This window comes from Apium graveolens, chromosome 10, assembly GCF_009905375.1.
Source record: "Apium graveolens cultivar Ventura chromosome 10, ASM990537v1, whole genome shotgun sequence".
NCBI lineage: Eukaryota > Viridiplantae > Streptophyta > Magnoliopsida > Apiales > Apiaceae > Apium > Apium graveolens.
Window position 1 is genome coordinate 210,815,056 of NC_133656.1, and position 24,989 is coordinate 210,840,044.

The 24,989-nt window shown below is 33.8% G+C and overlaps 3 protein-coding genes across 3 annotated transcripts; 1 reads left to right on the forward strand and 2 right to left on the reverse strand.

The window, feature by feature from the left end:
- Window positions 1-277: 277 nt before the first annotated feature.
- On the reverse strand, window positions 278-4,553 carry LOC141692334 (beta-galactosidase 15-like). Its single transcript, XM_074497133.1, has 17 exons — window positions 4,389-4,553; window positions 4,211-4,306; window positions 3,992-4,104; window positions 3,836-3,902; window positions 3,649-3,741; window positions 3,402-3,551; window positions 3,180-3,268; window positions 2,950-3,055; window positions 2,765-2,852; window positions 2,541-2,665; window positions 2,282-2,443; window positions 1,865-2,165; window positions 1,670-1,782; window positions 1,376-1,576; window positions 1,078-1,295; window positions 653-989; window positions 278-565 (listed from the first exon to the last, which is right to left on the reverse strand). Exons 1-17 carry the CDS (start codon window positions 4,545-4,547, stop codon window positions 455-457), a joined length of 2,529 nt encoding a protein of 842 aa, XP_074353234.1. The 5' UTR covers window positions 4,548-4,553; the 3' UTR covers window positions 278-454.
- An 801-nt stretch (window positions 4,554-5,354) lies between these two features.
- Window positions 5,355-7,555, forward strand: LOC141693076 (uncharacterized). Its single transcript, XM_074498080.1, has 3 exons — window positions 5,355-6,555; window positions 6,702-6,826; window positions 7,069-7,555. The coding sequence occupies exons 1-3, from the start codon at window positions 5,464-5,466 to the stop codon at window positions 7,343-7,345; spliced, it is 1,494 nt and encodes a 497-aa protein (XP_074354181.1). The 5' UTR covers window positions 5,355-5,463; the 3' UTR covers window positions 7,346-7,555.
- A 7,733-nt stretch (window positions 7,556-15,288) lies between these two features.
- On the reverse strand, window positions 15,289-16,050 carry LOC141691744 (uncharacterized). The gene has a single exon (XM_074496503.1). The coding sequence runs from the start codon at window positions 16,048-16,050 to the stop codon at window positions 15,289-15,291; it is 762 nt and encodes a 253-aa protein (XP_074352604.1).
- Between the last annotated feature and the right edge of the window lie 8,939 nt (window positions 16,051-24,989).

Sequence of the window (24,989 nt, forward strand, 5' to 3'; positions counted from 1 at the left end):
TGAAATGGTCAAGGAAACAAGAAAGGAAACATGGGACATCCGGCAGAATCAAATCAAAATGCACCTATGAATATACCTTCAACTACCTTGCAGCAGGAAAGACTTACAAAGCTGGAAGTGGCATACCAAATAAGAAAGAATAATATCACCTGCATGTCACAGTTTTTAATATTTTTCGGCTTTTAAATTCTAGGACTCCAAGTCTGAAATGTACTCATGCAATTAAATTAAAACACCACCACTGATGAAACCAGACGAAACTAAATTTGGAACTAAATTTCTAAAAATTTATGACTGATAAATTTATCCAAGAAAGGAAGGAACTACCTGATACATCAATCGATTCTAAACGTCGCAACAAAATAAACCTCTGTTCTATTTCTAGTACTCAGAAACATTTACTCTATTAGAAAAAGAGTATACCACTAATGCTAGCTAACTATGTATTTAACTATTAGCATCTAAGTGAAACAGTGAGCTTCTTGGCAACATCGCTTTTGCAGTTACTAGTCCCGAAAGTCTTCTCTGACACATCAATCACACACAGTTCTTTTCCTAGGCATGCCTGCCAATTTAAAATACAAGCGTGCGTCACTAAAAAAAATTCAAGATATCTGTGCAAAAAAATTGAATTAAGCACACCTAAAAATACCTTTTTTATGGCAGCAAGAGTGTTGGGAGAATCACAGGTGCCCTTTTGATATGGCTGTGGAACGGTTCCACAGGTGCCATTAGCATTACCAAAGCTAGCAAAAGAAACTTCAGTAAAGATTTTTCCTGTAGCCGCAGCCGCATAGAAACCAGGAGGAACGTTTTGAAGCATTTTGTCTTCACATGATAACACTAGTGTGGTATCTTCTGGCGCATTTGCACAAACTTCCCCTGTTGGTACAGTTTGAATGCTCACATTTGAAGGGTCGCCTCCAAATTCATCAAATAAAACCAGCGTGTTTCCATTGTCCTTTAAAACAGATCGCGGTATGTGATACCTAGAAAAGATGTTGTAGTAGAAGTTGAATAATCTGATGATGTTTCAGAAATCCAATAAGCTGAAAGATTAGATTTATATATATTTACCATCTTTGTGTAGAAGTTCCACACTCTGATCGACACTTATTCTCTCTACTATTACCATAATCACCCCGGTAGTCACAAGAGTCACATCCTTGATTATTTGCAAAAGCACTGGGCCAAAATCGACCAATGTTAAACCCATTCACCCAAGCAAGTCCTTTCCCCATACCTATTAAATCTACTACAACAGGATCTGTTCCCATTGGAGAATCGAATGTAGTCTGCCACACAGTCAAATTATTATCAGTTATATAAAAAGAGAGATTTAACTATATATACTGTTTTAAAAAGTTAAATTTACCTTGAACCAAACGAAAGGCCTATCTGAAAGAACATCAGGATTCCATCTGCCTCTCCCGAGAGGCATATTTCTGAGAATGCCACTAAGACCAGACCTCAGCTCCCACTTAGTCAAGGCCAAGCTATGCATACTGTTTTGTGAAATCAATTTAACGGTACCACTAATTCCGTTCACATATCTGTCATAGTGTGCATGATAATTCTAGCAGCAAAGCAAAACAAACAGATTTACATTACTATACATAGAGATATCCCAGTCAAAGGGGTACTTAAATAAGTTTTCTGGAGGCCTTACTGCATATCCAACATTGACGGTGAGAATGGATAGACGATAGGTCTTCCCACGTTCCACATTAAGAAGTTGCTCATATATGAATCCACTCTGAGAATATGAACCGGACCATCGGTCTGAAAAATTTCAAATCCTCATAAATATAACATATTTCATCATTTAAATCTCAAACATATGAAGAATTGTCAGATTATGTACCTATGTGCTTCCCATCAAGAAACACGTGAATTATAGGTCCACTAACATTAGCATGCAAGAGGATCTCCTCGCCCATTTTGGGATCATGGACTGTGAATTCGGTCATGTACCAGAGATAATCACTAGTATCATTTGATATCTTTTGGTCAGGAGCTTCACTAGATATAAAAATCTTGTTTTCTATCAAAGAAGGTCGATCAATTATTGGGTCCTTGTAGTGAATTGGATTCTCTTTTCTACTAGCCCACTGTAAATTAGTTCTACTTGGAACTCTTACTTTAACTGAGGTTTGTGCTCGAACCTGTACAAAATGTTATTTTAATAAATAAACAGAAATCTATAGCCAACAAATAATCAGAAAAAAAAATCATGTCATGAAGACAGAACCACAAATGAACTTAAATGTGCAATACATACCTTAGCAGTGTTATAAGTTTCAGTTTTGCAATCTTTAAGGATTGTCACACTCCAAGGTGGTATCGTAAAGTTTTTGCCTAGTAGTTCAATTGAAATGTCTTTATCTTCGTGTGAATTTCCGAGGAAACAGGCCTTTGTTCCATTCAATTCAAAAATGGTCGACTGAAAAAATGCAGAAACAATGCATTATATAATCAGAGACAGGCAGTAATTAATCTACCTTATACTAGAGATAGGCCAATGAAGAATAGAAATATACAGATTCCAAATTATTTTCGTCAAAAGTCTTTGTTGTTGCAGTTCCATAAAGCATGATTTTTTCTAATGATTTCAGTAGGAGATGAAGATCTTTGAGGTGACCCCATTTTGGTTGATTCAAACCACCTGCAATGCAAAACATAAAGATCATACTTTTTAAGTAAAAGAAAAATATGCTTCATATTGTCATGGATGGTCTGCAAACATAAGACATAGTATTCATACCATATTCATCCAGAGGTGCATCATAGTGATATGATGTTGTGATCAAAGGTCCCCCAGCAGAGCGGCCAAAATTTGTACCTCCGTGATACTATGAAAACAAAGTGTTTGATAGGATATTGTTCATGGAAAAAAAGCATTTGATTATCCTACAGAGTAACTAAAAATAAACAAATTTATCAACAAACCATGTAGTAGTTCATCACTGAGCCATTGAGTTGGAAAAAGCGAGCAACAGAAAATGCAACATCTTCTGCAGGTCTGTGATGAACACTCTGACCCCAATTCTCAAACCTATATAGACATAGTCCATTCAAATCATAATCTGTTAGTATAATTGAGATAATAATACATAATTAAACAAAATAACATTATAGATAAGTAGTTAAATCAAACATGTTAGCTTATCTGTACTAACCAGCCAACCCAATTTTCAGTCCACATCTTAGGGCTGTATGAATTGTTTGGAGTGAAACTATCACAGTACGGACCATTGCATGCTACAAGCTATTCAATTAAGATACGAAACAGATTACAAGCTATATATTTAACATAGAATCATCGTACATCTACATCTTGTGTGTGTGTGTGTGCAGTGTGTACGTTTCATGTGTAAGCAGTCGAGATCAAATAATTTTACCATGGGAGGTGGAGCAACAGGATTATTCTGTTGGCACATCATCCAAGGGATACCGATATCAAGCGATACAGCAAATTGAGCACACCATTCAAGATACTTGAGTCCACCATCTCCAAAGCTCCCCATGACATCTCCATACTCATTCTCAATCTATTAATTTTCATGACAAAACCAGTATAGAAAATTCATATATAAAGCTCTACTAGAGAATAAACAAAACTGATATACTAATAATGATTTGACGAACCTGAGCAAGTATTATCGGGCCGCCTTGAGAAGCAAAGAGTTTTTCTTTCTTAACCATATCAACAATCAAAGTAGTAAAAGTCTTCATCTCATTCTACTCAGTGGAAAAAGAAAAACAACAAAACAAACACGTCATGCTAGGTACTCTGAGTATCAAAAAATAATTTTTATGGAATTTTATATATTACCATAAAAGGTTGATTGTAGGTTCTAAACTCTATTCCAGGTATATGATGCAACCACACAGGAAATCCCCTACAAACACAATATATGAAATCCATTCAGTACATGTAATATTAATAACATGACAGTCGTAAATTTGAATATTATGATAGTACAGTTACCCATAAGTCCATTCTGCACAAACATATGGTCCAATTCTAAGAATGGCATTAAGACCATTGTCGCGGACAGTCTTGAGAAACTTTATAAAATTCAAATTTCCTGAAAAATCATACTGAAGTGTGGAAAAGAAGGTTAAGAAGAATCCAACTATAGAAAAACATTCGAATAATGTAATAGACTTGGACACAAGTGCATAAGCTGAAAAACATGATCTGTACCTGACGGTATTGTGGCTCGTGATGGTTCCAGAAAATGTATGTTTCGATGGTATCCAAGCCTCCATATTTTGCTCTTTGTATCAATCCCGGCCACATCTAACACAAAAGAAACATGTGAGTGAAGCTCTGCATTAAGAACACAATGATGTCTAATACAAATTTACAGTACAATGTATACCTCTGGAGTACTACGTGGATAGTGAATGGCTCCAGAAATAACAAGTTTTCGCTGACCATCGAATAACAGTGATGTGCTGTCATAAGTAACGTTAAGTGCAGTTGAAGCTATACAAATTGACAGTAAAAAAAGGCTTAGAAACACAGATTTGATCCACATTGTATGAATGGGGGAAGAAAAAGATGAGAAATATTTTGTGCAGCAAGAGTTGTAGTATATATAGTGAACAACAGTCCATCGATAAGTGAAACTTTAGATAAACACTACTTGCTACCCAATCTTTGGACGTTAATATACTTCCTTTTTTCAGGGGATCACAATAGTTTGTTTTATGATTATTTAAAGAGTCCTTCTGAAACTGAAAGATAAGAAGAAGATTACAATTTAAATCCAAACTGGTGCAGATAACATTCATTTTCTGTTAAGAACACTATAATAATATATATTCTTTCAAAGAAATAACACTAAAATAATATACATAATTGAGCTCATCTTCATCAAAAACTTAATAACATTTTCGAGAAAAATCAAGAAATTAACAATATTTTCGTTTGTTACATTGTTGAAGCCTATACAACTAAGTGATTATCATGTGTATGATAAAACAATTTTACAGGATATTTTCAGAAAAAAACTAACGGGATATGAACTTCTTAACTCTTTTGGAACGGATATTCTAATTATTAAAAAAAGTATGTATTGGCGGGGATATCTGGATCAGCTGCCACAAATAAGGCCCAGATTGAATAAAAAGCCCAAGCACGCGTCATTTGTGTTAATGTACTTTTAAGTTTTATCTCACGCGCCATCCTCGCGATAAGCCAATTATTTCCATTACCACCACGTGGCAGTTGCAATGCTACGTGTTAATTTTACAGCTAGCGACTATAGTACGTGTCACAACCACGATGCCCCTCATTACCCCCAGTTTCGAAACTGCTCTTGTATATATTCAATTTCCTCATCCAAGCATCACATAGACACAAATAATACTCTGTGCTACAAGTATTTACTTTGAACGAACAAATAATTATATTTATACAAGCAACTGTTGTTTGGTTTTTGATCGGAAAAGATGGCGTCAGGTAAAGATGTGAGAGCTGCAAAGGAAGAGACTGCTCAGGCTGCTGCAGAGCTGAAAGATGTGAACAGAGACAGAGAAGAACGAGGTGTTAAAGTTGTCGAACATCAGGAACAAACAAGTGGTGGTCCTGGTGTTATTGGCAGCATTTTGAAGTCTGTTCAGGGGACTCTGGGACAGGCTAAAGAGGCTGTGGTTGGAAAAGCTCATGATACTGCAGAGGTGTCCAGGGAGAATACGGATTATGCTTATGATAAGGGGAGAGAAACTAGAGATGTGACCGGGCAGAAGGCGGAGGAGGCCAAAAAGAAGGCTGCTGAGTATAAGGATTATACTGCCGAGAAGGCCAAGGAAGCTAAAGATACTACTGCTGAGAAGACCAAAGAGGCTAAGGATACTGCTGCTGAGAAATCCAAAGAGGCTAAGGATACTGCTGCTGAGAAAGCCAAAGAGGCTAAGGATACTACTGCGGGGAAGGCTGGTGAATATAAGGACTATGCCGCTCAGAAGGCTGCTGAGGCTAAGGACACTACCGTGGGGAAGGCCGGTGAGTACAAGGATTATGCGGCTCAGAAGGCGGCTGAGGCTAAGGATACCACTGTGGGGAAGGCTGGAGAGTATAAGGATTATACTGCAGAAAAAGCAAAAGAGGCCAAGGATACTACTATGGGAAAGGCTGGTGAGTATAAGGATTATGCGGCTCAGAAGGCTGCCGAGGCTAAGGATACTACTCTAGGTAAGGCCGGTGAGTACAAGGATTATGCAGCTCAGAAGGCGGCTGAGGCTAAAGATACTACAGCTCAGAAGGCAGCTGAGTACAAGGATACTACTATGGGGAAGGCGGGTGAGTATAAGGATTATGCGGCTCAGAAGGCGGCTGAAGCTAAGGACACTACTATGGGTAAGGCAGGGGAGTACAAGGATTACACGGCTGAGAAGGCTAAGGAAGGAAAAGACACCAGTGTTGGAAAGATGACAGAGTTGAAAGATTCAGCTGCAGATGCGGCGAGGAAAGCCATGGATATGTTTCTTGGCAAGAAAGAGGAAGTTAAACACAAGGCAGGAGAGACGGCCGAGGTTGCCAAGGTAAGTGATTATTACTATAATTTGCTCCTGTTTTAAGTTAGTGATTGGATACTACTAATTAGATGTATTTGTTTAGTGATTGAATACTAATTAAATGTGTAAAAATGTACTACGTTTCACTTGCTGAAAGAGTGAGCTGTGTGTAGGAAAAATACGAAGACACTGAATTTTCTGCAAGAAAGAAAATGGAGGAGTTGACGTTGCAAGAAGAGGGTGTTAAAGATGAAGCCAAACAGAGGGCTGAGGCTGATAGAGAAACTACTGGTGATAGGTAAATACCTTGCTAAGAACTAAAATGAGGATAAAGTAATCAATATCTGCAATCATATCATATTCGGTATAATGCATTGGTTCTGTGTTTATATATGTGAGGTGCAATTATAGTACAATATAGTAAGTGTTAGATTTTGTTGGATTAGATGCATTATTTCCATGTACTATTTGAGTTGCACCATCAGTCTAGAGTTGATATGAGGATGATGATGCTACATCTGTGTGTGAATGGCATGGCAGGGGAAGTGCTGGAAAGAGTAGCATATTTGGTGCAATGGGAAGTGTAAAGGATGCGATAGTAGGGAAATTGACAATGCCTAGTGAAATTGTCAAGGAAAAGCAGCAGCAGGAGGCAGTAGCAACTACTGGAGAAACGAGGCCGGGAGCGGTGGCGGAAGCTCTGAAGGCAGCTGATCAGATGCATGGTCAGGCATTCAACGACGTTGGTAGGATGGGAGACGAGGATGTGGATGTTACAATCGTAGAGCGCAAAGAGACGCGGCAGGGGAAGATGTGAAGGGAGGGATGCAATAGACTACTTTCTGGTTTCAGCTGCCAAGTTGATGTAGTAGTCTGATGGGTTCCTGTTTCTTTGTTGTTTCTTTGTTGTCAACTTGTTTATTACTATTATGTTGTTGTTTGTGGCACCGTGGCTTGGTAATTGTGTAAGTATTTGTACACTACTGCCTAATTTCATCCTTGTATTGTATGTTTGTTCTTATTCTTATGCTTTTCTGTTTCAATATGTTTTCTGCGTGTTCCTCAATGCAAAATGGTTCCGATATTTTGTTCCGGTAAATGTCGCAGAGTGTCAGAAATTCTAAATTCTACAGGATATTGGTTTCGTTCATTTCATGCGGTATTGGGATTGGGTTCATGAGGTGTCGGGCTTGGGTTCATTTGTTCAGGCATCATGTGGACGGGGCTACCAACCCTACCCCTCAGGACTTCAAATGAACAAGTTCGTGGATAAAATTCGGATTCACGAGTTTAAGTAAACTCGGCTCGATTCTTAAAAAAATGAGCCAAATAAGCTGAGTTGAGCTTTTTACGTGTTTGGACTCGGCTCAAACTCGATAACTCAGCTCACGTAAAGTTTGTATATATTATAAATAATAAATAAATAATAAATACTAGCCTAAAATTGTGTGATGGACTAATTTTAATCTTATATAATTTTTAAATTTAATTTTAAGTAAAAATTTTAAGCTATGAAATTTAATTATTAAACTTTTTTAATAATATAATTTGATAATAATTTTAAATTTATACATGTATAATTTAATATTTTAGTTTAAAAAAAATAAGAATAATTGATCAACTAATTATATTAATATGTTTAATTTTAGTGTAGAATAATACTATATATTATTTTATTTTTAATTTCAGGCCCGTTATATCAACTGAATAAATTATATTTAATTTATTATAATTATATTTTAACTCTAGGTGAATATTATTTTATTTTAAGTTGAATAGATAATATATTTTATTTTAGCGTGATGACATTATATTAATCAACTTATTATATTTCAAATTTTATTTTTGTTGTAACCCGGTTTAATAAATATTTTTTAGCTTAATCCGTAATATTTATTATTTTGTTTTAACATGAGGTAATAAATATTTGTTTTAGTCTCAGACCCGTTATTTCAACTAAATCTAATTAATTATATATAGTTTCTTGTTTAATTATATTTAGCCCGGGGTAAATAGGTAAATATTATTTTCTCATACATCGAATGGATAATATATTTAATTTTTTTTTAGTTTAATGACATTAAATAAGCTAAACGATTTTCTTTCAAATATTTATTTTTGTTTTAGCCCGTTTAATATTGGGCTTGGGTTCATTTGTTCATTTGTTCAGGCATAATATGGACTGGGCTACCAACCCCACACCCCCACACCCATGCTCAGGACTTCAAATGAACAAAGTCATTCAGGCTCGTGAATTAAATTCGGGATTGACTTGTTTAAGTGAACTCGGCTCGATTAGTAAAAAAATGAGTCACTGTTGCTCATGAAAATGAGCCCGAATAAATAAATAAACAAGCTGAGTTGAGTTTTTTACGTGTTCGGACTCGGCTCGGACTCGACTCGTTTAGCTTGGACTCGGCTCGAACTCGATAACTCGGCTCGAGTAAAGTTCGTATATATTACAAATAATAAATACTACCCTAAAATCCGTGCGATGCACTAATTTTAATATTTTATAATTTTTAAATTTAATTTTAAGTAAAAAATTTAAGTTATGAAATTTAATTATTAATTTTTTTAATAATATAATTTGATAATAATTTTAAATATATACATGTATAATTTAATATTTTAGTTTTAGAAAAATAAGAATAATTGATCAACTAATTATATTAATTTGTTTAATTTTAGCGTAGAATAATACTATATATTATTTTATTTTAATTTCGGGCCCGTTATATCAACTGGATAATTAAATTTAATTTATTATAATTATATTTGAACTCTAGGTGAATATTATTTTATTTTAAGTTGAATAGATAATATATTTTGTTTTAGCGTGATGATATTATATCAATCAACTTATTAGATTTCAAATTTTATTTTTGTTGTAACTCGGTTCAATAAATATTTTTAGCTTAATTTGTAATATCTATTATTTTATTTTAACATGAGGTAATAAATTTTGGTTTTAGTCCCAGGCCCGTTATATCAACCAAATCTAACTAATTATATATAGTTTCTTATTTAATTATATTTTAGCCTGGGGTAAATAGGTAAATATTATTTTCTCATACATCGAATGGATAATATATTTAATTTTGTTTTAGTCTGATGACATTAAATGAGCTAAACGATTTTCTTTCAAATATTTATTTTTGTTTTAGCCCGTTTAATATTTTGTTTTAGCCTGATGACATTATATCGATCAAATGAATTTTCTTTAAAAAAATTTATTGGTCTTTATTATTTTGTATTAGTTTGAGACTTAAAATAGTCTATTTTTAATTTTTATTTCATATTGGATCAATTGTATAATTTTGTTTAGCCCGACCCGGTTGAATATTATATATTATTTTGTTTAAACCAAGTTCATTGAACATATTATAATTTTATTTGTATTTATATAATTCTATTTTTAATAATAATATGTTTATGAGAGTGTTTTATTTTAAATATTGTTATAATTACGGTGACCAGACCGACTAACATCCAAACTTTCATTGTTTGTGCTAGTTATTGAGTAATTCCCCTTGACCTCCTTCTATTATATTTCAGAACTATATATACAGACTAAGGGAATCTTGGTTGTAATTACAGAAGATATCCTTGTTGTAATTACTAGAGATTTGTCTAACTGTCCCAGATGATTGCCTAGCTGTCCTACAGTAATTACAAAGATTACAATAATATAACTGAACATCAATCAACCAATGATATACATAATTATATTTACTATCACACCCCCTCAGTCGAAGTAAGGTAAGGAGGAACAGTGAGACTGGAACGAAATTCTGTGAACAAGGAGGAAGGTAGACCTTTGGTGAAGATATCGGCATATTGAGATGAGGAAGGAACATGCAGAACACGAACCTGACCAACAGAAACCTTTTCACGTACAAAATGGATGTCCATCTCAACGTGTTTATTACGTTGGTGCTGCACAGGATTGCATGACAAATAAACTGCACTGACATTATCACAATAGACCAGGGTCGCTTTTTGGATGGGTTGGTGTAGCTCTAGTAGTAAATTCATGATCCAGGAGGTATCTGCAACAACGTTGCCAACACCTCGATATTCTGCCTCGGCAGAGGAGTGGGACATCGTTGGTTGTCGTTTATAGGACAAAGAGATCAAATTGTTATCCAATAACACATAGTACCCAGACGTGGAACGACGAGTGTCAGGGCACCCGCCCTAATCAGCGTCAGAGTATGCTATCAAGTTAGGGGAAGATGAACTTGAAAGATGGAGGTCATACTCAAGAGTTCCCTTAATATATCTGAGAATACGTTTCATGGCAGCAAGGTGGGGCTCTCGCGGGGCATGCATGAATAAGCAAATTTGTTGAACAGCGTAACTAAGGTCAAGTCGAGTGAATGTCAAATATTGAAGGGCACCGACAAGGCTCCGATAAGAAGATGGATCGGATAGTGGGTCCCCTAAATCAGCACTTAGCATGTTATTGGTATCAACAGGTGTTTGAATTGGTTTACAATTATCCATCTTAGCCTGTGAAGAATATCCTCAGCGTACTTCTGCTGAGAAAAAAATATTTGATCACCCGTTCTACGAGCTGAAATACCCAAAAAGTAACTTAGTGGCCCCAAATCAGTCATAGAGAACTCTGAACTCAAAGTGGAGATGATATTTTGAATGAATGCTGGAGAAGAGGCAGTGAGGAAAATATCATCTACATACACAAGAAGATATGCAGTATCACCCCCATGCTTGTAAATGAACAAAGAATTGTCACATTTACTGCTTACAAAACCCATCTTTGTTATAAATATGGCAAATCGTTGATACCAACAACGTGGAGCCTGTTTTAGACCATATAAAGACTTCTGAAGTAGACATACATGTGACGGGAATAAATGGTCAACAAATCCCGAAGGTTGATGCATGTAGACAGTTTCTTTCAAATCCCCGTGTAGAAAGGCATTTTTGACGTCAAGTTGACGAATTTTCCAAGATTGAGAGAGGGAAAGACTAAGTACAGTTCGAACAGTGGCTGGTTTCACAACAGGACTAAAAGTCTCATCACAGTCAACCCCAACCTCTTGAGATCGACCATTAACCACCAAACGAGCCTTATAGCGTTGCAAGTTGCCATTAGAATTAAACACTTAAACAACTACATACACCGGATAATATTAGAATTAGTAGGACATGGGACCAAATCTTAAGTACCATTTTTAATCAATGCATTATATTCCTCTTGCATGGCAACATTCCAATTAGGGTCTTCAAAGGCACTAAGATGGGAGCAAGGCAAGGGAGAGAGATAAGTGGTGTGTAGATTATATTGGTTTGTTGTTTAGGATCGGGTAATTATTCGATGTTGGCGAATAGGAGGAGGTTGGGGCTGTCTGTTTGGAGGCTGTTTAGGAGCACGACTGTAGACCAATAGAGGTCGAGATGGTAGCGGAGGGTCTTTATTTTATTGGTGGACGGGTCAATTGGTCGGTGTAGGTGTAGGTGGGGAGTGAGAACCTGGGATGGTCATGAAATGCTCTGACAAATATGGAGAAGGTGTATCGTCAGCTAAAAACTTATACGATGAGGAGGGAACATTGTCTATCTTTGAAAAAGGAAAAATATCCTCGTCAAAAGTGACATGACGGGAGATATAAAGTTTATGAGCGGACAAGTCTAGACAATAGTAACCCCGATGAGAAATGGGATAACCAAGGAAAACACAAGGAGTAGAACGAGGGGACAACTTGTGAGGGGCCGTAGCACTCAAGTTGGGAAAACAAAGACATCCAAATGTTTTGAGATGAGAGTAAGAAGGTGAACGAAGGTACAAAGAATGAGTATGAGTATTAAAATTTAAAAGCCTGGTAGGTAAAATGTTATGAAGATAAACTGCCATATGAAGGGAGGCAACCCAAAAATTAGGCGGAAGGGATGAATGTGTTAACAGAGTTCGGATTACGTCATTTAGAGTCTAAATCATTCTTTCTGCTTTCCCATTTTGAGGAGAAGTTTGAGGACATGAAAAGCGAAAGATCATCCCATAATTTTGAAAAAATGATTTAAAAGAAGAGTTATCAAATTCGCGACCCATGTCACATTGAAAACATTTTATGTCACACTCAAATTGAGTCTTCACGAATGTACTAAAGTGAAGAAATCTATTGTAAACTTCAGATTTTTATTTAAGAGGGTAAACCCAAACAAAATTAGTGAAATCATCAAGCAAAACAAGGTAATAGCGGTGACCATTTTTACTTAACACGGGAGAAGTCCAAATATCACTATGAACAATATCAAAAGGTGCATAAGTAGGAGTGAAAGAAGGAGAGAAATGTAAACGCTTATGTTTAGCAATTTGACAAGAGGAACACAAACTTTTGGAGCGTTGCTCTTTATTACAAGAAATTAGGTTATTACACCTAAGAAAATTAAAAATATGATCTCGAGGATGTCCTAGACGAAAATGCCAATCATGGAAAGACAAGGCTGCAAAGGACACTTGTGGAGGGGTAGAAGCCACAGTGGTTTGAGAAACATAATAAAGATCTCCAAAACTATTACATCTCATGACCGTATCCCCTGTCTAAAGATCCTTCACAAAAAACCAAATGAGTCAAATTCAAGAGAGACATTATTTTCTTTGGTAAGTTGACGGACTGACACTAAATTTTTAATAATGTGAGGAGTATGCATGACATTAGTCATGGTTAGGTGCGGGGATAGTTGTGCAGTACCAGAATCAACAACATGAATGTGATTTCCATTATCAACATAAACAGAAGGAACATTGCTCGATGTTGAAATAGTGTGAAATGTACATGGGTTAGCATGCATGTGAGAAGAAGCACCCGTGTCCATATACCATGATTCATCAGGTGGTTGCATGGTCATGGCAGAAAAAACATGTGGCAAATATGTAAACTTCCTAGAGATACCATCAGATATAGTGGTATGGAGAGCTTGTGATCGCAGTGATGAACCAAGAATTCCAGGAGAGGGGGAACGCTGATACGCCGGGCCGCTGGTAGGGTAAGGATAATGAGGCATCGCCCATGGTGCACCCCCAAATTAAAGGTGCAGGCCACTGTCCAGGAGCTGGCCATTGTGAGAATCTGTGTTGTTGAGGTGCCATGTTCTGAGGCTGTTGAGGAGTCATGTGATGAGGCTGGCCACGATTATAGTTACGTGAGCCCTTATTCTTTCCCCGGTTCCGATTAATATTGTTATTAATGTTAGTGTTTGTTCCCTAGAGACGACACTATTATGTTTATATTATGAAACATTTGGATTATTAATTATGATTATATGGATTATTCTTTAGTAATTTATTATATCTTTATTTTCTGCGATAAGATGTTAGATTAATAAATATCCTTGGAATATGATATGTAAATCTATATCTCTAAGTACGTGACTTAGAAATGAGATTATGAGAATAGTATTGATATTCCTAAAGGTCCCTAGTCAAGTATTATTGTTAAGGAATGATAATAAATATATTGAGACTAGTGTGTTTGTTGGCTGATGATCACATCTCATTGATCATAGGTATGGTGATACTAAAGTCAAAACACAGGCACATGTATTAAATACATGGTGCTGGATTGACCTGTTGTGAGATACTACATGTTTATAGTGTCATAAGTTAATCTCACAGTGATAATGATGTATTGGTCCTTTGACCTGAAATCATTATATTTCTATACGAGAATTAATATACTTTGATACTATTAAAAGTTATCCTTGACCGGATAATAATAAAAGTAGACATTGGGTACATTATGAATCGTATGAGAAATATGAATGATCTAGATGAGATTTAGCCCTCCTTTATTAAAGGAGTGATATTATTGGCCTCTTGATTGAGTAAAACTATAAAATGCATGGCTGTGCTCAAATACTGATTTGTTTAATAGTTTACTCATTGATCAAGGAAAGAAGGATTGAACGTTAACAGAGGATGACACAATGCATGCCTCGAGTTTGATCTATAATATAAGGCTAAAAGGATTATATTACATTGTACATTATTCACGAAAGGTTTAATTGATCACCGATTTAATTATTATTACTTGGGTAATAATGATGTATTACTAGATGCCGCTCATTGTTTATGATTTTAAATTAGATTTAAAATTGTTGCCAACGTAATAATAACCTTAAGGGTCGCACAAAGAATGATTGGAGGATTATTTAATTTAAATTTGGATTTAAATTAAATGTAAGTAATTCGAATTATTTGTTATTAATTAAGTGTGACTTAATTAATTAAATAAATAGGAAATTCGAATTTAATAAATCCGAAATTAAGTTATTGGATGATTAAGTGAGACTTAATAATACAATAATTAGAATTTCGAATTTAATAATAATAATAACTCTAAAATTCAGTTTAGGGTTGGAGGCCCATTAGCTCTTTCCTATATAATATCTTTTTTCTAATAGAATTAGGGTTACACGTTTTATTTGATAAAACATAAACCCTAGCAGCTTGAAGAGAGATAGAGAGAGCAAGAAGGCGACCTCAAGAACGTGCTAGTACACACCCATCATTTGGGCGATCATTCGTGTGGATACCATCAAGGCGTAGATCGTTCCAGCGACGGGCTACATGGTGATCATTCAAGACCTCCATCTTTCCATTAACGTAAAAATTCTTAAGGTAAACATACTGAACTATGAATTAAATATTATTTTTCGCATGGATCCTGCGGAGGGTTTCGATTTTTAAGATTTAAATTTACGTTTTTGTTGCGTTTATGTGCTAAAAACCCTTCAATTAACTCCTCGCCGATTATTAGAGGAGATGATGGGAGGGTTAGGGACATGTGGCGTTATTGGAGTGACTAAAGCCAGTTGAGTAACTAAGGGCTGATTGTCGAAGTGTTGACCACGACGTGTCTCTTCTCGGAGGAGCATACTACGTGCTATATCAAATGAAGGGAGAGGACTGGTGTAGCTAATGATTATACCAACTGTATCATAATCACGGGATAAAACGTTAATTAGTTGAATTACTAGTCGTTGTTCACTTACTGATTGATCCACATCCGAGAGTTGATCAGATAGCATTTTAAGATGTTGATAATAAGATGCAACAGACGAGAAATTCTCCAACTGATCATGATTAAATTGGTTCTCCAAATCTGCAGCACGAGCACTTTTATTGTCATGTAAAAGATTCTTGAGGCGGAGCCATGCTTCACGAGCCGTAGAACCTGGTTTGAGGATCGTGAGAAGAAGATCATGTGTGATAATCCCATAAATCCATGATAGAACAACAACGTCAATTTGATCCCACTTGGCTTTACTGAGCATCAGATCAGGAGTAGTATCGTCAATATGATCCATGACACAGTGAGTACGAGCAGCTACCTGAAAGAGTTCTGCCCAGGAGTGGTACTGAACCTGCTGAGGGTCGAGAGTGAGGGGAATTAAGTTTTGAATGTTGCTGACTGTTTGGGAAGGGTGTAGGGAAGAAGATGGTGGGGAAATAAGTGGTGTTGCTGCACCAGAAGATGTTACAGAGTTTGTCATTGCAAAAATATGCAAGAGACAGGAGGAGACAACACAATTCGAAGAATGTTAACTTCACAGAAGAAGAAAAGATGAAGAATAAGGGTAGGGTAGATGGCTCTGATACCATGCTAGTTATTGAATAATTCCCCTTGACCTCCTTGTATTATATTTCAGAACTATATATACACACCAAGGGAATCTTGGTTGTAATTATAGAAGATATCCTTACTGTAATTACTAGAGATTTGTCTAACTGTCCTAGATGATTGCCTAGCTGTCCTACACTAATTACAAAGATTACAATAATATCACTGAACATCAATCAAACAATGATTTACATAATTATATTTACTATCGGTTTGGTTTTTAATATAATAGTATAGATTACTAATCACTTAAATATTATAATTATTACATTTTTTTATCATTTATTAATATTTAATTATTTTAAAAAAAATTATGTGTTTTTAAATTTAACACTTGATTTTTTCGTAACGAAACTATCTAACATTGTTATCATTATATATCCATCTCCAATTATTCATATAAACATCATTAAATAACTTATAATTCACATAAATCAAATATAAGTTATACATCAAAACATAATAAAATTTTGACATCAACCGTTGAAAAAGAAGTGTACGATTTTTAAAGTTACGAATGCGTCAATAATTTAAAATAAAATTGAACATATTCTTAAAAAATGTTCGCGAAAAATAAAATCATATTAATTAAAAAACAAGTGTATGTGAGTGTGCGTATATAATTATAAAATAAAATTAGTATTTGATCTCCATATAACTTATGAAACTATAAATTATACTTCTTGGTCGGTCTATTGAAAAATATATGTAAATTATAAGTGGAAAACTCAACTCGACTCGAGTTCGGCTTAACTCGATTATTCATGAACAAACTCGTGTTTGGCTTGGACTTGGCCCGACTCGATTATAAACGAGCCGAATTTGAACATAACTTTCGGCTTGATTTTTAAACTTGACTTAACTCGGTTCGTTTTATAAAAAAGTTAAACTCGATTCGATTTTGTTCGTTTGCAGGTCTGATCATGCTCTGCAAGACTACAACCCGGTGGAAGTTGGATGCATCAGCCAACTTTAATATTTGTTTTTATCCTTATTTAATTGCACATGTATCATAATAAATATATTTTGTCGCATGTTTGAAACAATAATTTAAAATAAGTGATTTAAAATGAATATATGCTAAATAAGTGATAAGTTAATAATCACCGCTGTACGTGTAAGTTGTTCGCCAGACAGATCATTACTGTATTTAGTTGATTTCCTCAATTTTTCCCTATTAAAAAAGGGTCTATTTAAGCTATATAAAAAGATATATTTTATATTGTGTGTTGATGGGCACACAACAGATAAATCCCGAAGGTTTAACATAGAAAAGGCGGTGTATTGAAGATGCAATAACTTGAAAGACTTGGATGCAAGTGAATGCTGGTGATCAAGTTGTTGGGCCATGTGGGTCTCTGATTCTATACACTATACAGCTGTTCATCAATTTATGGGTTGTGCAATGGAATTATTAGACTGCCCTTGGCGAAAGCTTTCCCCTGTCAGGACTCAGGATACTTTGCACATGATACGTTTGTGATCCAAAGCTTGACTTTGCACTTCAATCAAATAATTTAAGTAGAAGATTATTGTACTAAACGGCAGTTACGCAGGTTAGAATATGATATTGAACCCGCAAGACGCAACCATAGATTTTTTTTACAAAACCATCATATTCGTAAATGCCAATGACTGAGTTTAGTAGTTACTCATTTGGTACACTTTTTTCTAACACCCATCTCATTTTTTTACATTACAAAATTTTCTAAAAATAGTAACTACATCTAATATTTTTCTTCGCTGAAGAGCGGAGACTGATTCTACCACTTTACTCGCATTACTTTGCTCCATCTGCCATTTGATTTATTCATTCTATAGAGTATTTTGGAAATTTTGCATGGTAACTTGTATCACATAATTAAAATCATTTTTCAAGTAAGAATTAAAAATATATTTTTAACTATGTACTTAAAACACGTAAAATTACACTTAATTACATAATTGATAAGTAATTTCGAACGAAGCTGATTCGAGATTTTAGAAAAAAAAATGTTTTCTTAACAAAAATTACAGAAACATGTACCATTTGCTCACTCTTGAATAATATTATTACCTCGCCGTTATGAGACTAAATTACCCCTATTTTTAATATTTATATAAAAGTTGTGTTTTGTGGGAATCGAATTCGAGATGTTCCATTTTTCTATACAACCTCATACCAATACACCATATTGTCACATGTGTTTTTCTTCATACACATAATATGTAAGTGTGCTAAATAAATATTTTATTTAACCTTAAAAATAGTTACTTAAATTCTGTAAAAAAAGGATAGCTACTTGAATATTTGTATAGTTAATTTTAAAGAGTTGAATTTCAGATATAAAGTTAGGCATAGTACATAAATGAATTATTATCTTATTTATTAATCAATTTTTAGTTTGAAAATATATTTCATATATTTTTAACATATTTTTTATTATAAAAAGTAATTAAAATGTACATATATAATTTTTTAAAAAAATATTGAAAATAGAGTCGCTTATATATAAATAATCTATATTGGTATTACATATTTATATAAGTTCGAAATATAACGAGTCAATGCATTTTAGTTTATTTCGAATTTGAAATCACAACTTGACCCATTGTTAAAAAAAATACTCGAAATCTGACTACATGACCCGGCCGAAAAATATCGTCACATTGTACGTTTAGTAAATTTAAATTACAAGCTCGGCGAGAATATCTTACTAATAATGTGAAATTTTTTAATATGTCATGTTAATATAAATTAATGTGTTTGAAGCCTTTATTGGATCAAGTCAATTGATTATATATATTAAAATTACTAATTTCACTGGTGACACATTATTATTTTTGGGATTTGTCCGATTTTAAAAATATTCAAAATTTGATATGAGATCTCACGAGATTTGTTAAAACTACGATGATATATTAAATCAATTTTTTTATATTTCACTTAAAAAAACTAGCTTTTTAAAAAAAAAATCTTTTAGATAAGCAATATTTATTGATCAAGATAATATTGTACAAATATTTTAAATTATTTTAATATTTTGAATTATTCAAATAAAATTTATATCTATACTATATTGTAGCATTTGATTCAATGCATTTTATATTATTTAAAGAAAAATATATATATATATTGTTCAATAATTTGAAAGAATTAACCCGTTCAACTAATATTTATAATGGATTTTTGCATAAATACCCAAGTTGCAAAAAATATTTGTAAAAATACGGATCAACCTCATATGCTACCACATATGGAACCGTTTCAACCACATATGCAACCGTTTCAATCTCATATGCTACCATATATGTAACCCGCATCCGTATTTTTGCAAATATCTTCATAAAAAGTGTTATTTTTGATAAATTCCCTATTTATAAAACTTTATCGAATTGAAAATTATTTAATTTTAGGAGAATATGATACAATGTTATCAAATTATTATATGAAGAAATATTAGAGTCGTATTGAAAGAAACTTAAAAATGGTTTAAATAACGATATAATTACAATTTTTCCTTCAAATTCTTGAAAAAAATCATGAATATCAATAATAAGTCTTAAAAATATATAATTTATTTTTATGTTCCAACCATGATTGATAATCGGTTGTGTAAAAAATAGATATGGATTGTTTATCAGTGATAATGTGAATACCATATATAAATTATAATAAATTATTTATCATATAATTTTAATTTTTGAAGAATTATAAATGCATGTTATTTAAGTAATCAATATTCTCACTAGATGTTAATAATGATTATACATGTACATAAATAAGATATTTAGCATATAAATAATTGAAACCATCATAATTTACTAAAAAATATAACATACAATAATTTACATGCTAACACACACATATACATATAACTTAATCTTACTATGTTAACAATAATGTAAATAAAAAACTAACATTTTCCCATTCATACATACGTTGAATTTCAAAAGCTAACATTTTTCATTAAAATAACTTTAATATTAACAGTAATATAAATATTACATTATTTTATATTATGATTGCAAGTCATTCTGACTTCAGTTATGCAATTTTTATCTTTTTAAATTGAGTAAGTTAATTGTAAGTTAGTAGTGAACTCAGTAATAATATATAGCAGTGCATATAGTTTATTTAAATAAAATTCAAATTTTTGGTCAACTCTGTATTCAACATATATGTTAATTTTTAGCTTTTTATTTGTAAACATACTAACGACATTCTACAGATAAAATTTAATCGTTTCATTTTAAACGTACACTGACTACCTTGTTTATTTTCATTTATTAAATACAAATTATACAACACAAACAAGAATATCTAACAATCACATTGGTCAACTAGTTAATCCAATTATACTAAAATATCTAACAATTCTCCCCCATTTAAGCGTAATCCATGATTAACTAAACAAAATCACAACAAACAACAAATTTATGCATAAATGAAATATCATGACGATTGAATTTCATATTAGTATATTACACATCCCAGATATTCGAATATCAAGGTATCACAACTGATTGAACCTCTGTTATTCATAATGAATACATGAAGATAATATACACATAAATTTACATTCTCAAATGTTCTCACTTGACACTATCTTTTACTAGCCTTGTGTCCTAATCCTTCATAAGCATAATAAAGTCAAGTCCTAACTTCTTGAAGCGGCTAAACTTCATGCTCACATAGGTAGCTCTTTTATTCTTGCACCTGCATATGCAATTTTTCAAAAGAACTATTAAGAAGATAAACTTCAACCTCCTCAACTTGCAGGTCTGAACACATACCTTGGGATGATACTATTAATGTGTTCCAATCTCTAGATGTTAAGCTTTCCGCATTGAATTCAACATCTAATGTCATATTAGATGGGAATTGGGTATCTCAACATGAGAAATTTTAGACGAACTTTAATCTCACCCCTACAGCCGATTTGCACACAAGATCTCTTCTCACCCTTTGGTCAAATGATCGGCTAAATTATGTTGAGTTCTTATAAACTCCATTGATATAACACCATGCATGATAAGCTCTCGAATCATGTTGTGTCTAACACCTAAGTGTCTAGACTTGCCTTTGTACACTTCTCTATAAGCATTAGCCAAGGCAGACTCGCTATCACATCTGATAGATATGGGAGATATCGGTTTAGGCCACAATGGAATTTCATAAATCAGATTTCTTAGCCATTCAACTTCTTTACCAGCAGATGATAATGCTACAAACTTAGATTCCATTGTTGAGTTAGTAATGCAACTCTATTTTTTTGATGCCCAAGAAATAGCACCTCCCCAAGAAGGAATACCCAACCACTCGTGGAAGAATAATCTTCTTTATCACAAATCCAACTTGCATCCGAATGACCTTTAAGAACCAAAGGAAATCCAGTATAAGTCAAACCATAATCCATGGTTCCTTTTAAGTACTTGAACACTCGGCTTAAAGCTTGCCAATGATGTGAACTTGGTTTGCTAGTAAACCTACTAAGCTTACCAACAACATAGGCTATATCTGACCTAGTGCTTATCATGGCATACATGAGGCTACCAATCACTCTTGAGAATTCAAGTTGAGATACTACAACTCCTTTACTAGATACTAGCTTAAGACTAGGATCAATAGGAGTGCTAACTGGTGAACAATTATTAAAGTTAAATCTTTTCAGAATCTTCTCAATATAATGAGATTGAGAAATTGAAATACTATTTTTCGTACGCTTGATCTTTATACCAAGAATCACCTCAGCCTCTCCCAAGTCTTTCATATCAAAATTATATGACGAAAATTTCTTGGTTTTATCCACTTGATTTTGGTCAGTACCAAAAATCAACATATCATCTACGTATAAGCAAATTATAACTCCTTTACCAGAAGCATCAAACTTGCTATATACACATTTGTCTGCTTGTTTAAGAAGAAAACCATTAGACAAAACCACACTATCAAATTTTTGATGCCAATATTTTGGTGCTTGTTTAAGACCATACAAAGATTTCTCCAATTTACACACCTTGTGCTCACTACCAGGCATAACAAACCCTTCCGGTTGTTTCATATAAATCTCCTTATCTAATTCACCATTCAAGAATACAGTTTTTACATCCATCTGATGAATTACAAGGTTGTGTATAGATGCAAGTGCTATCAACAACCTGATAGTAGAAATCCTAGCAACAGGAGTATAAGTATCGAAGTAATCAATCCCTTCTTTTTGCCTAAATCCTTGTATAACCAATCTGGATTTAAATTTGTCTATGGTACCGTCCACTTTCATTTTTCTTTTGAAGATCCATCTGTTTCCTAATACTTTACAGCCAGGAGGTAGATCACTTAATTCCCATGTGTTATTATTCATGATAGAATCCATCTCATCCTGAATAGCCTCTTTCCAGAATGCAACATCTCTTGATGTCATTGCTTCATTAAATGTTTTTGGATCGTCCTCAATAATAAAATAATATTGGTACTCAGACTCAATCTCTACCTCATCTCTTGAACCTTCAACCAAATAAAGTTAAAAATCAGGTCCAAATGATTTGTTTTTTCTAGCTCTAAAACTTCTCCTTGGTTCAGAAGGTCCATGAACATCTTCAGTTTGAACCGGGTTCCTACTGAAAGAATTCTGAATCATGTCTCTTGGTCTAGGTATAAATGTAAATCTATTTTCATCAAAGTCAGCATCTTTTGACTCGATAATCGTATTCACAGATACATAATCATTAGATTCTAATACATAGAACCTATATGCAATGGAATGCTCAGCATACCCCACAAAAATACAATCTAAACTTCTTTCACCCAAGTTTCTCCTTTTGGGTTCAGTGAGCTTTACAACTGCTCTACATCCCCAAACTCTTTGAAAACTCAATTTTGGTGGCTTTTTATACCAAAGTTCATAAGGGGTAAATTTATTTCTCTTAGTAGGAATCCTATTCAACAAATAACAGGTTGTTAACATAGCCTCACCCCAAAAACCTTCATTCAAACCCGAATAGGATAACATGGAATTAACCATCTCTTTCAAAGTCATATTCTTCCTTTCTGCCACACCATTTTGTTGTGGTATGTAAGGAGCAGTGGTTTGATGTATTATACCAGTAGATTGAAAGTATACTGGATCATAATACTCACCTCCTCTATCAGTACGCAGATTTTTAATCATAGTACTTTTATGTAGCTCTACTTCTTCTTTATAGATTTTAAATTTATCAAGAGCTTCATCCTTAGTATTCAACAAATAAACATAGCAATATCTAGATGCATCGTCAATAAATGTAATGACATATTTTTTATTTCCCAACGAAGGTGTAGCATGAAAATCACATAAATCGCTATGTATCAGTTCCAACACTTCAGATATTCTGTTTACGTCCTTGAAAGGCTTTCTGGTTATCTTAGTTAACATACATGTTTTAAATTTCTCATTGTTTATATCAATAGCAGGCATGAGACTCATTTTAGACATATCCTTTATTCTTCTATAATGTACATGTCCCAGTCTAGCATGTCACAATTTAGATTTATTCAAATTATTGCTAGCACTATTAGAAGCCCTACAATCAGATTCATCATCAAATGAGACATTAACATTCAACATAAACATGCCATTACATAAATAACCAAAGCCAACAAAAGTACCATGCTTTGACAAGATATACTTGTCAGTTTCATATACTTGTTTGTAACCACAATTATTCAATACAACACCAGAAAAGAGATTCTTTCGAATTCCAGGAACATACGACACATTATTTAATAATACATATTTTCCAAAAGTAAAAACAAGCTTTACATTTCCTAGTCCTTTTATTGGTTCAGTTGCAACTATTCCCATCTTTAACATAGATCCATCTTCGATTGGTAGAAAATCTTCAAACCAACGAAGATCTTTCCATACTCGACTTTTTGCTCCAGAATCAATCCACCATGCAACATTATCATCCTGCACATAAAATGCCTCAGAGATTAGTGACACATAATTCTGCCCAGAATTATAATTTTGTACTAAAATATGACCTTGTTGCTTTTCTGGATCCTTAGATCCACTTGGACCAGCGTTATGCTTGCCTTTACCAACCCGACAATCCTTCTTGAAATGACCAGGTTTGCCTCACTTCCAACATGCCTATTTTGGTTTCTTGTTGGAAGATGTATTGTTATTTCCTTTAAACTTCCTCTTTTTACCATTGTCTTTGTTTGAATTCTTAGAAGATCCACCATCTTCAACCATATTTACAGAAGAGTTACCGACTTGATTATTTCCCTTAAAATTATTCTCAATTTCTTGAGCCCTTAAAGCCTCTTTAATTCTGAAGTGACTTCCAAGTTCAACCAAAGTCATCTCTTCCTTGTTATGTTTCAGGGTGTGTTTGAAATCTTTCCACGAGGGTGGCAATTTGTCTATAACACTAGAAACCGAAATAGATTCATCCATTTTCATGTCGTGTTGAACAAACTGTCCAAAAATCCTTAACAATTCATTATACTGTTCCATGACAGGTCTAATATCAACCATTTTATAGTGAATAAAATTACTAACCAGAAACTTTTTGCAAGAAGCAACTTTAGCCATGTACTTGGATTCAAGGGAATCCCATAATTCTTTTACAGACTCAACATTTTGGTATATATCAAAAAGAGAATCAGACATACCCTTCAAGATGTGACCCCGACAGATGTAGTCATCATTCTCCCATTTACAGCGTCTTCTAGTCTGTTCCACAGTATCCTCCTCAATCATTTCTGGCATTGGAGTACTCAAAACGTACACAACTTTTAATGTGGTTAACAAGAAATGCATCTTCTTTTGCCATCTTCTAAAG